This window comes from Danio aesculapii, chromosome 7 (assembly GCF_903798145.1).
Source record: "Danio aesculapii chromosome 7, fDanAes4.1, whole genome shotgun sequence".
NCBI lineage: Eukaryota > Metazoa > Chordata > Actinopteri > Cypriniformes > Danionidae > Danio > Danio aesculapii.
The window spans coordinates 14,118,775-14,132,291 of NC_079441.1; the positions used below are offsets into that span (position 1 = coordinate 14,118,775).

At 38.4% G+C, this 13,517-nt stretch overlaps 2 protein-coding genes across 2 annotated transcripts; both read right to left on the reverse strand.

The window, feature by feature from the left end:
* Positions 1-1,843: 1,843 nt before the first annotated feature.
* LOC130231694 (E3 ubiquitin-protein ligase TRIM39) lies at positions 1,844-5,699 on the reverse strand. Its single transcript, XM_056461075.1, has 6 exons — positions 5,148-5,699; positions 4,918-5,013; positions 4,604-4,837; positions 4,382-4,520; positions 2,651-2,677; positions 1,844-2,574 (listed from the first exon to the last, which is right to left on the reverse strand). Exons 1-6 carry the CDS (start codon positions 5,697-5,699, stop codon positions 2,027-2,029), a joined length of 1,596 nt encoding a protein of 531 aa, XP_056317050.1. The 3' UTR covers positions 1,844-2,026.
* Positions 5,700-8,841: 3,142 nt separating this feature from the next.
* LOC130231695 (E3 ubiquitin-protein ligase TRIM11-like) lies at positions 8,842-11,583 on the reverse strand. The gene is given in 4 exon segments (XM_056461076.1): positions 8,842-9,697; positions 9,800-9,826; positions 11,012-11,182; positions 11,275-11,583. Coding segments are annotated over 3 exon segments (486 nt in total). The 3' UTR covers positions 8,842-9,697; positions 9,800-9,820.
* Positions 11,584-13,517: the final 1,934 nt, after the last annotated feature.

Below are 13,517 nucleotides of genomic sequence, written 5' to 3' on the forward strand. Positions count from 1 at the left end.
TACTCAGATGCTGCTATTTAATCCGCTGTAAACTATAAAATACCCTGCACAAATTAAACGAACCCTTTAAGATAATTTAACAGCACAATATATTTATATTTATATGTTATGTCATTTATATTTACAATATATTTATTTTTAATTATTTAATGTAAGAAATGTATCAATTTAATTTTTGAAAAAATACAGCAGTTTGTACTATCCATACTGTACCTACCCATATTTGTGTTGAAAACAATTTGCATAGAAAATCTACTCATCTGTTAATCTGTTAATTAATTCAAAGCAAATCCACTCTCAAAAAAGCTAAAGCATTTACTTCAGATGTTCTGTGACCGATTTTCTGATTGTTAAAAAAACATGCAACATTTGCAAGGTAAAATTAAATGAATCTGATTGGAGAATAAAGAAAAAATGCTTATAATTTATTAAAGTGTAACAATGTTAATTGATAACACTACATTATCATTTAACATAACATGTGGTATGTGCAAGCAACTCAAAATCCCTAATATTTGAACCTTAAGTTTCTTTCTTTTGATGAAAATTAGATATTTTAAAGAATGTTAGTTGCTAGCACCCATTAACTTCCAAAATATCTATAATAACTTCCATAATATGATGACATAATTATCGTTTTTGGGTGAACTATCCTTTTAACATTATATACATTTTTGTTAGGCAGTGCACACACTGGTTTTGTTTTCTAATTGATATAGTCAGAATCTATCTGATATAAGAGCAAGAGAAGATCAAGATTAGAGTTTGGTCATTACATTAATACATTTACAACAGATGTTGTCTGCAAACCATCACATCCGAAATAGAATTTTTATTTCAATAAAACCTTATATAATTCAGCATTAGTAACCTGCACCATTAGTTTATTACACACTGAAGCGTAGGATTATTTCATTTCTGGTTCTGAGTTCATGTTCAGTGTTTCTCAATTAAATCCATGTATCCAAGTAAGATATATCTAACATGCTAAGTCATCAAGGACGTCACAATTCAAGTCTCAAGTTTTGAAGAATCCATCAGGTGTATCCTTTATCCGGTTACCCACAGTCTTTTACATACATTACAATTCACAACAAACAAACAATGTAAGCAAATGCAAAATAAAATTACTTACAATAACTATAGTGCTTCATGCCCCTGATGATGAGGCACAACCATCTTCATGTGGATGTTATACATCTATTAGATCTCTGCATAAATGAGCGGTTTCTTTTGGTTGTAAAAGGCCTAAATGATTAGTGAAGGGCATTTACTTCACGCAAAACAAATCTCTTGTACCAGAACCATTGATGTTTGTTCTTGAGCATCAAGCAGGTATGGTGAAGCTTCTGTTTTTGTTCTCTTATTGTCAATTTTTATGTTTACTTATCAAAGCCTTTCTATTTTACTTTGGCATATGTGTGTATACAGGATTCTGTATATCAATAGCCATCATCAACATCGCTGTTACGCACACACATAAATCAGTCCTAAAGCTGAACTTATGTTTACATTTTATGATTTATTCATAAACCAAACTCAGATTTACCTTTTCATTCTCATTTCATTCGATATTCAGTATGCCACATTTTTAAAGAGTCAAAACTTAACATGTCTAAAGTATTTTATTTGGATCAAAGGTTTTAATATGTTGAATAATTTGAAAGTTGTTGCATTTGCAATGTGTAAATGTCTGATTTACAAAACAAATAAAAAGATCATGGTCATAATTAGAAGCTAAACAATGAAATGGTAATAAAATGATCTGTAGAGATTTTTCGAAATTTATTATCTATGAAATTACAATCAAACGAATGTAAATTATAGATTTAAACAAATTTTATATGAAATATAAATAACTTTCAGGGAAATAAATAGCATTTTTTGTTTGTTGATTTTGCAGAAAAATAATGTAGTTACAGGATCTACCAATGTCAAAGAACAAAATAATAATGTAAAAAACAAACATGCAGATTTAAATTCTTAGTACAAATGAATCTTTTTTTTTTTGCGGGCTGTTTGTTTACTAACTGAAATTAACAGGTGAGATGATCAACGGAGCTGAATATTTACCTTCTTCATAGAGACATGGGCTAAAGAAAGGATGGAGTTTCTCAGACTGAAAAAACAAAGACTGACCAGTGAAAGAGTACATGTGAGATCTGGACTCCACATCATAGAAAGAGACCAGACCCTCCTCATAATCCACAAACACCCCCACTGTCTGCGGCTTCAGTCTCAGAGACAGCGGGAGACAAGGACAAGCCCAATATCTATTCTTTTTTCTCAGAGCCACTGTCCAAAATCCATCCTGAGGACTCATTGTGATTCTTCCCTTTCTGTTCACTGATCCTCTGGCCACACCTAAATCCCACTCAGTCTTTCCTTTCACCTTCACCTCAAAATAAAAGTTTCCTGAGGAAAATCCCTCTTTCCCCAGGACACAAACAAAATCATCAAACCTCTCTGGGTTGTTTGGGATATTTGGATTAATATCTCCATCTTTCACTTGTTTCCCGTCATCAGAAAGGATGAGACATGGATGAGCTGTATCGGGATCCAGAGTTACATCCACTGAGAAACAGAAAGAACAGAGATAAGATAATAACAAATCACTTTACATGTGTAGACAACAGATCAGTCACTGTACCTGCATACTGCTGCATCCTCCTCAACACTGTGGAGACAAATAATCAAAACAGATGAAAATATATTAACACGCATGTATTGTACTAAAGCGAAGTTTAATGTAAGTGTCTTTGCCTTTTGTACGTGTCATTTACCAAATCACTTAACATAGTGAGTGTTACTTATCCTGTTAAATTAAATGGTTTGTTAACAAATAAATGCATGTGCAAGCAATTATCAAATTGTCTGACATTATTATCCTATTAACTGAATTTCAAGTTGAGAACTTTCTACATAAATTTTTTTTTTAATTCCACCTAAATGAACAAAAATGGGGAGGAACCACAAAGGACTCAAGAGCAGTTAGTGGGCACAAAAAAACAGCCATAAAGATGGTGCACAGAGGAGCTGAGGAAGAGATAAGGCGTGAAGACGTGGATGACTTTACCAGGGAGCAGACTGGCGAAGATAAAGCTAATGGTAGTGGAGATGAGGAAATGGAGAGCAAGGCAGAGTTCACAGGGATTTGAAAGTCTACAGTGAAGCTAGTGAAACTGAGGACAATAATGGAGCTGGATAGAGTGAGAGGCATAATGATGGATGAAAGAAATTGTGGAGGGGTCTTGAGGTGGTGGCATGTGGATGACTGACCAAGGTAGAGGTGGAAGGATGAAGGAGCCTGGTGGAGATGGTGGTATGATGTTGCGCTAATGGGAGCATGGAGCCAGTGTGGTGCCATTGGGTTGGAGGGATGAGGTGGAGTCTATAGCTTAAAGGCTGGAGGTAGAGACAGAGGGTCCTCATGACCAGATGGTGCTGAATAATGGAAGTATTAATGATAAAAATACTCAGTGCCAGGTGTAGTTGACCAAGGACGTGTTGAGGGAATTACAATGGGCAGTGATGACATGGCTAGGAGAATGGCTGACCCGAGTAGACTCAGTAGATCAATGAGACAAAGAGCTGAGCAAGACTGCGAATGTGGGCGTCTGGTGTGCGATACTTTCAACTGTCATGTGCGAAGCAATTAAGGGGACAAAGGATGTGGATAGCTGGAAAGAACCAGCTGAGACTCTGGAGACTCAAGAAGCCAAGGAGACAAGTTGCTGGGTGGGCCACAGGAGATTTAGGGGACAAAGGATATGGATAGCTGGAAGGGACCAACAGAGACTCTGGAAACGAAGAGGACCAGGAGTTGATTGGGACCAGCAGAGACCTGGGAGGCAAAGGAGACCAGGCAGGAGAAGCAGATACTCAGGGGATGAAGGAGATGGAGAGTTAGAGAGGACCAGTGGAGAGTCTGGAGATGGAGAGTTGAGAAAGACCAGTAAAGACTCATAGATTGAGGGAGATGGAGAGCTACAGAGAACATGTAGAGACACATGGAGAGCTGGGGAAGGCCAGCAGAGATTCAGTGGATGAAGGTGGACAGCTGAGTAGAACAGTGAAAATAAATGAAAAACAGAAATTGGTTCATTTGAGATAATGCCAAACGTCTCACTTTGATTATGGACAAGAAAAGACAAAAGAGATTTACATACTTAGTCATAGTTACAGAAGTTACATAGTTACAAAAAGACTGGACAAAAACACTGGACAAAGTGCTGAGAAAACTGGGGAACCTAAATGCAAGAGGTAATAACCAAGAAACAACAGGTGTATAAACTAGTCAAATGATTAAAAAGACTAAGTATAAATGTGACATAGTTACTATCACAATAAAATCTGTATACTGTGTTTAATATTGACTTACCAGCTTCACTTAGTTTATTGTCTAGAGTTTCTTGCAGTTGAGTCAGTGCTGTTCTCAGCATCTCCACACGCACATCAGTGTTTACACTGATCTCAGACCAGTTCCTGCTGTGTGGAGGGCTGCATATGGATGGGTAAATCTACAACATGAGAGAGGAGAAATCATTCAGCAGGAGGAGTGTGAGTGTTGTCCTGACTTGTGAGTAGACATAGAGACACTGACCTGTAGGAGCTGAAGGTGATCCTCAGTGTGTGAGAGATGATCCATCTCAGAGTTTCTCATCTTCAGCTCACTGATTTCTTGCTGCAGCTCTTGAATCAGCTCTTCATCCTGTTTCTCTGCTGCTTTCTGCTTCTCCTCCATCATCTCCAGCAGCTCGGCCTGACATCTCTCAATGGAGCACAGCAGATCACCAAAGAGCCTAACAGTGGATGCTTTCTCTCGTGCTGTGCTTTTCTGAAAAATACAGTTATATTTTATCAAGAGAAATCTAAACTTCATCCATCAAATATTGAGTCGATTATCCATCAACTCACTTTTCTATGTTCTGCTGAGTGTTTGATGTCTTGAATCTTCTTAATTCTGTCCTCAATCATCTTCTGCAGATTTCTCTGAGTCTTTATCATCTGAATCTATAGTATATACAGAGAGAAACATGCATATTTAAGTACTCATTGAGGATTTTACATCTTCTAACAGAAGATCTTGTTTAAATATTTAAAAACAAGTAATTGAAGTAAGTTTTCTTGTTGTGAGTAACTCATACCTTCTTCTCTTTACTCTCCTCCTCTAGAGGAACAGTGTGGTGAGTCTTGTGGTCTCCGTCAGTGCATAACGCACAAACACACATCTGATCATCTCTACAGAACAGCTCCAGAGGTATGTCATGTTTCTGACATATATATTCTTTTACATTCTTCACAGGCTCCATAATTTTGTGTTTCTTGAAGTTCGGGACTCTCAGATGAGGCTCCAGGTGAGTTTCACAGTAAGAGGTCTGACACGTCAGACAGGACTTCAGGGCTTTCATCTTTCTCCCATCACAGATGTCACAGAGAACCCCAGATATTCGCAGGCTATACCTTTCATCAAAAAGCTTCACGATGTCTCTAAGTGTTGTGTTGGTTTTGAGCTTGTGTCTTTTACTGAATGTTTCACTACACAATGGACAGCTGCAGTTCTGACTGTTCTCCCAGCTCTTGCTCAGGCAGCTCTTACAGAAGTTGTGTCCACATGGAGTGCTGACTGGATCAGTGAACACATTTCGACACACTGAACAGTGAAGCTCCTCAAACAGAACACTACTGGAGGATGCCATAGCTGAAAAGATAAGAAATAATAATGAAAATATGTCACCTACTATAGTTTTTCTTCCAATAATAGATAGACTGCTGATGTTCTATTTTTAACATTAACTTACCTCTCAGGAAAAAAAAATACATGGGCAGATGAAAGTTGTTCTAACCAAGTGTAACCCACCGGCCTTACACTACCCACTCGCTCCAAGCTGGCAGACATCCCAAGTTGGGAAAAGTAATTTCCGGGGGAGACAGAGATGATTTGCGGGAGATGTATGACGTATGCGAAGACCAGGGGGTGCGCGACGTATGTAAAGCCCAGGAGGGGGTGGGGTTTGGGGGGGTGCACGACATATGTGAAGGCCCGGGGAGGGAGGGGGGATGCGTGACGTATGTGAAGACTGGGGGGTGGGGGTGTGAGAGGGTGGTGGTGGAGTGCGCAAGACATTTCTGAAGAGCGAGGAGGGATGCGGTGGAGGTGTGTGTGACGTATTTGAGGACCGGGAGGGAGACGTACGATTGCTGGGAGATTATCATTTGTTTGCAGAACTCCCAGGTGGTTTGGAATGTCTGAGCTGGGATTCAACCGACGATTATTTGCATGGGAGTCGATTGCTTTAACAAAGAGGCTAACGACCAAGGCCTTTAGCGTTTGTCATAGAGCACTTTTTGAGATGTTTTACCTGCACAGCATTTCACAAGCTGGCTTTCATTACACTAACTCCCCTAAAGCTCATATTCATCTGGGTCATGGCACCAATGTAACCCACCGATCCTACACCACTCACTCACTCTGAGCTGGGATTAAACTGGGGATTCTTTGCATGGGAGTGAGTTGATCTAACAAGGAGGTTAAACGTTTTACCTGAACAGCACTTCACAAGCTGGCCTCCATTGCACTTGTCCTTACAGCCGGCCTATCTTTACACATTAAAGATTTCAGCTTTGTAAAATGTTATCCTGCAAGAAGTAGCCATCACCATATGGATTCTCTATTGTCACATGACCAGAGTTAACAGAAAAATTTAGGTTGGCTGTCACACAATCAGATGCAAGACCCAGATGCAAAATGACGATTAGCATATTGACTAGATACAAGAGGGTGGGAGAAGTCTAAGATGCAGTCCAATGTAAGAAAAGGCACAGGAAGGAAGACTGGCAAGTTGTGGGAAAATGCTGGTACAAGCAGACAAGCAGGCACAGAAAAAACAAGAGAACATATTTGGTATACAGTGCCCAAAGTGTGCCAAGAAAATGTTCCCCACACAATTACACAAAGCCATCGATTTAAAGCAGGACAGATCCATGCTTTCATGTTGTTTACATCAAATCCTGTTCTGACCATTTGAATATTCTGGTGGCAATGCAATCTAATATGACCAAATATTCCAGTGCCACATACTGTTTATGGGAGGAATTACAATCTGAGCGGTAGCACAAATAGCCAGAACACAACAAATCAACTGAAGCAACAAAATGATCACAACTGTAGATCTACAAACTTCCTGTCCACATTTAACAACATCAATGATTATTGAAGTTGTTGTAGTTTTTAGTTTTGCTGTGAATTAAAAAAAATAGACCTTTTAAATACTTAGAAATCAAACTAATATTATTTAGCTTGTGCTTAACTCTGACATTTCCAAATCTACACATACTCTTCTGAATCAGATTCATTATATTACAAGACAATCCAATTTCCATAACGTACCTGTGAGTCAATGTCAAGTGTTCAGAGTATATAAAATATAAATACAGAGTATTTAATGAGATCGTATTTTAAAAGACGGTTGTTCACTAGCCGTGCCTTCAGCCGTGCCAGAATGCCAGACTTTGACCTCATATTATGTGTCTTAATGTGCAGTTGTAAATGTGATTTGATATGGACTTTAGTTGAGCTTGGCTTCTTGTAGTCAGTTAGTAGTTTTCTTGCCAAGGATTGTTAAACCTTCTGTTGTCCTCAGCTCCTTCAAGTCAGTAAACATCATTTAAGGGATAGTACACCCAAAATTAAAATTACATCATCATTTATTCCCCCTGGTGGTTTTAAACATTTAAGTATGGGGGGGGGGGCAACAATGGAAGTCAATGGATGCCAGAAACCAACATTTTTCAATCAATCATCATTTGTGTTCAACAGAAGAAAGAAACTGGTGCGTTCACACCAGACTCGGATGTAGCGTCAAGCGTAAGTGATTTACATGTTAAGTCAATGCAATTACACAAATAGACATCCTACAGCACAAATGATGTGATTCGCTCGACTTAAAAAATCTGAACTTTAGCCGACATTCGCGACGCACAGGGGTGGACTGGCCATAGGGAGGCCTGACGGTCAATCGGCCTGCCGCGAAAACCCCCTCCCTGCACTTCACTTCCTAGATCGCATCGGATGGGGCCTGCCACGCGCAACCCCCACCCCACCCCACCCCACCCCCCCTGCTCTTCACATTCTTGATTGCATCGGATGTGGCCTGCCACCGTGACTCTGGCCTGCCGCCTGTCAATCTGGCCTGCCAATCAGCACCTGTCAATCTGGCCTGCCACCGTGAGTCTAGCCTGCCGCGGAAATCCTCTTTCCTCTTGAGTCGATGAGCTCACAGAACTGGGTGCACCTCTGAAAGGATCCAGTGCACTCGGTGTTGAACGAATTTATGCTGTTTTTCAGCCTTCCTAAAGCACATGAGCACAGTTATTGTCTAAATAAAATCCATGTTAACTATTTCGCAATGAAACTAGAGTCACCGGGCAAACAGAAGCCCGGCCCATGACGTGAATATACATCTATTGTGAAGTGAATTTTCTGTGTGAAAAGATGTGCATAAACTAAGTTAGTGCATAAACTAACTTTTCACGCATTTATTTACGCGCATGATTTGTCATATTTTTAGGGATTTGTGTTTTAATTTAACAATATACAGTAACTCAACTACACCATTGGTTAGGATTTCTTATGATGTTACAAGAAAACTTATAGAAATCTCAAACTTGCGGCATATTATACAGACCATCAGACCTAAATGACAGAAGAATTACAACAGGCTACTTGGAAGTCAAAAAGCTTTTTGCGTTTTATCCTCAAAACATTTTTTTTTCTAATAGACATCTAAACAGACAGCTTGGCTAATATAAAGCTAAATTTAGACTGTTAGTGACAAACCATGTTCCTGGAGGACCGCAAACACTGCATGTTTTAGATGTCTCCTTTGTCTATCACATCCATTTCTGCTCTTTCAGTCTCTGCTAATGAGCCGATGTTCTGAATCAGGTGTGTTTGGTTAAGGAAACATGGAAAATGTGCAGAGCTGATGGTCCTCCAGGAGCATGGTTGGGAAACACTGGTCTAAATTCTCCCAAAACTAGACTAGTCATCAATACACAATAATAAACTATTCCATGTGTGAATTACGTCTAATCTGTGTATATGATGACTAGAAATTGACAAGTGAAAAAAGAAAACACCACCACCACTTATATTTTTGGAGTTCCATATTACTTTTAGGATTCATTCATTCATTGTAAATAACTGCTGAGATGATCAGGGGGGTTTTAACCTCCCTCAAAAACTTCAGGGCTGAAGAAAGGATAGAGTTCCTCAGTAAAAAACTGTCCAGAGAAAGAGTAGATGTGAGATACGGACTCCACATCACAGAAGGAAACCAGACCCTCTCAGAGAGAGAGAGAGAGAGAGACAGCAGGACTAGTACAGGTTTTATATTCCCTCTCATCCTCAGACCCACAGCCCAGAATCCTTGCTGAGGATTTGCTGTGATTTCTCCCATCCCGTTAATTGATTCTCTGGCCACTCCAACAACCCAGTCAGTCTTTCCCTTCACCTGAATCTCAAAGTAAAATCTCGCTGCAGAAAATCCTTCCTTTGCCAGGACATCGGGACAATGATCAAACTTCTCTAGGATATCTGGGAGCTCATGTTCAACGTCTTCAACTCTCACTTGTTTCCTGTCATCAGACAGGAGAAGTTCTGGATGAGCTGTATCGGGATCCAGAGTCACTTCCACTGAGAGAGAGAAGAGAATACGAATTCATGTTTGTAATAATAAAGTGTTTAGTATAGATGAACATAAATTAAATCTATTCCTGTGTAGATTCGACACTGTACCTGCATACCGCTGCATCCTCTTCAACACTGAAGAAAAAGAATAACAGATGAGGAAGGGATCTTAACGGTCATGGACTAGAGCGGTTTCTCTGATGTTTTTACTACTGTGCTCTGGTTCTAAACGATGATGCTAAATAAATATGGTTACACTATGGGGCTGTTTAATGCTTGATTCTGATTGGCTGATGACCATTCTTAGCTGAGCAATTGTTTTCAGATAAAGTACAGGGAGGTTGACCAAAGTAGGCTTGTCACAATACTGGAATTCGGTACCAATCGATACTGAAATTTTCAAAATTTTCTGCAAACATTTGAGCGCTGTTGAACACCTTCTTAAACTCTGCTGATTTGCTATTGTCTTCATGTGTTCAACAGAAATGACTGTATTTGGCCATAAGGGTCATCAGTTCACCGAACTCACCGCTGTTTACTGAGTGTAACAAAAGGTACAGGAACACTGAAGCATTTTAAAGCTGTGATTCATCAACAGATCGCTCGTATGTTAGCTTACAGACAAACCAGCTGATCAATGTGACTTTGAAACACTCCAGTGTCATTGTATCTGTTGCTACATGCAGTAAACAGCAGTAAGTTCGGTGAAATTATGACCTTCACGGCCAGTCAGTCATTTCTGTTGTGCATGTGAATGTCACAATCACCAGCAATCTAATCCTTGTAGATCGCTGGTAAACACGCAGATCGCTAACGGAATACAAATCCGCCATTAGACGAACTACATTTCCAGTCATGCACAGCTGAAACGCACCTGTTCCTCATTCGGTAGATTACACACACTCACGGCTGGGAGCTGCTCATGAACTGATTACAAAGACTATTTTATACAGCACACACACACATCAGTGCTGAGTCTTGTCATCTGTTTCTGTAACGTTACATTGCGCTTTCCTTTGCCTTGTTTTACCATGTTTTTGACCCTCACCTTGTTTGTTTATTCCTGTCTGCTGCCTGCCTTTTGACCATCCGCCTGTTATTTGACCACACTTCTGGATTTGACTGCATGTACTTGTTTGACCCTGTTGACCGTTGGTTGCCTTACCATTCTCGTAAAAAATCCTGCATTTGGATCCGCACCTCCATTGTCAGCGTCCCATCACATTATAGTGAACACAATATCAAATCAGCGCTGTTTAAGAACACACTCATCATTGCTCAAATGTCCGCGGGAAATGGAGGTTTTTAAAATTTCAGTACCAATCGATTGATTTCTTTCTGCAGCTCTTGAATCAGCTCTTCATCATGTTTCTCTGCTGCTTTCTGCTTCTCCTCTATCATCTCCAGCAGCTCGCCCTGACATCTCTCAATGGAGCGCAGCAGATCACTGAAGAGCTCAATAGTGGATGATTTCTCTCGCTCTGTGCTTTTCTGAAATATACAGTTAATTTCTGATTAATAAGTATCCTCTACAGTACCAAATAAAATCCTTATTTGAGAAATATTGAATAACTTCGACTCACATTTCTAAGCTCTGCTGAACGTTTGATGTCTTGAATCTTCTTGATTCGGTCCTGGATCAGCTCCTGCACTTCAGATTTACTCAACTTTTCCTTAAAGAGCTGCAAAAATTGTTTAAGTGTTGTGTTGATTTTGAGTTTGGGTCTTTTACTGAATGTTTCACTACAGAGTGGACAGTTGCAATTCTGACTCTTGTCCCAGCACTAATTTTGGCAGCTCTTACAGAAATTGTGTCCACATAGAGTGCTGACTGTATCAGTGAACACATCCAGACACACTGAACAGTGAAGCTCCTCAAACAGAGGACTCATGGAGGATGACCAAAAAAAAGGGTAAATGCCACCATCAAGCATGAAAATGTCAAGATTTTAGGAACTGATCAAGTTGGGAAAAGTGCTGTTGGACAGACAGATTATTAGATTGCATGGAATAATAATTGATATTGAGAGAATATTTTTACCGAAGTTAAATTCTCAGTAATAAAATGTAATATTAACAATAAAAGCTATTTGCTTCGTTTTCTTTCTCTAGCTCTTATTACTTACATTGGCACATCTGGGCAATACTCTGTCTCTTTGTCCGTTTTAGCTTTGATGGTGATGGTAAAGATTCTGCCATCTTCTTAATCTCTTCAAGCCTAAGAAAAAAATTACTTAACATTTCATTTCATATTATGAATCTTTCCCCAGTTTTCTCACCCTCAAATTAAGTCAAAGTAACTGAATACTGAGAAATGGCAACATAATCTCACTGCAATTCAGAATTTTTTTAATTAGTGCCTAATTTGTATGAATTTACAATGTCATTCATTGGTCATCATCACTATAAAGTCGCTTTGAGATGTCAGAATTTGAGATTTTTAATTTAACCACATAGTTGATGTATTAATTAGACCTTAGGCTGTAAGAAATTAATCTTAGTCAAGCTCCAGCCCTTTTTATAAATAAACTGCAAGCAGAAAAACAGTAAACAAACCTCAAATCGTGTCAACCCTATCATGGATAAATTCAAAGTATTATAAGTATATTTAATATCATTATCATTATTATCATTGCAGTGTGATTATAAAATGTATATTTTCAGAAAAATAATGTGTCCCTTTGTCAACCCAACTTTTTAGATTATGGAAAAAGTCTATTTATAGAAATAAAGTAATGGACAAAACATTTATTTTCCAATAAAATATGCAATCGTTGCACGCTCTAAAGTATTCTAAAGTATTTAGTCAAACTTTCAAACAATATTAACTGGCCCTTACTAGTTAATTAAGAAATCACACAAGCTGTTTTGCTGAGGTTATAAATAATTTGTTTATTTTCATAAAAGTTGAACATGAAGGAGGAAAACAAGATGACAGGGTGGACATTGGCATGCATTTTTATTTCAAAGAGTCAACGAGCTCAATTATATGGACTTTAAAAGGATATCCTTTATATAGATGGAGACAGATATTGTCAAAAGGTTTGTATTGGCCACTCATGTATTGCATCTACTGGTGTAGTATGTGTGTGTATAAGTGTTGTAACAAAAACATTAACTAATTAACAATAAAATATTAAATAAATAAATCAATCAAGTGTCAATAACAATGCATATGTCCACCCTATCAAGGAAGGATTAGTGACAAGGTGGAAAATTACAGAGAGAATGTTTCTGGCTAAAGATAGCTTTTATTTAACACATATTAAACCTGCAGCTGTTTAAGTGTTTCCCTATTCTAGCTCTTTGTATACAGTTTAAAAGCTATATTTTTTTATTTCTATTTTTTATATTAATTATTATTTCACTATGACAGAGTGGACATGTTAAGCTTGACAACATTCAGTTTAAAACACAATATGAGGAAAAATAGGAAACATAAGCGTAGATAATGTGTGCACATCAGAAGTTTTAACCTTCTCTGAAGAAAGACATGCCAATGAGTACATCTGAGGGGTATTTACCACATCATGACAGGGTGGACAGCAATTTCAAGGACACATGCAAAATGATTAACATTATTATGAAAACCAAAAAAAAGTTATTAAATGACTTATTTTATCAAATAACTTGTTAAAGACAATAAGAATATAAAAAAAAAATTCATTTGATCTGATTTACCTACTTTTTAGACTTAGTTGGATGAACAGTGTGTGGGACATGGCAAAATCATATCCATTCAATAAGAGAATATGGCAAAAACTGACAAAAACATTATTCAAAACACTTATAATTATATCTGCATGTGTTTAAAGGTTTAACCAAG

Bases quoted from the DNA above. Each gene is read 5' to 3' on its own strand.
- LOC130231694 (XM_056461075.1), bottom strand. From the start codon at position 5,699: ATGGCATCCTCCAGTAGTGTTCTGTTTGAGGAGCTTCACTGTTCAGTG. The intron at 4,521-4,603 runs GTCAGTGTCTCT...CTCATGTTGTAG, and splicing joins ATCACCTTCAGCTCCTACAG to ATTTACCCATCCATATGCAG. The intron at 2,575-2,650 runs GTACAGTGACTG...TCTGTTTCTCAG, and splicing joins GAGGATGCAGCAGTATGCAG to TGGATGTAACTCTGGATCCC.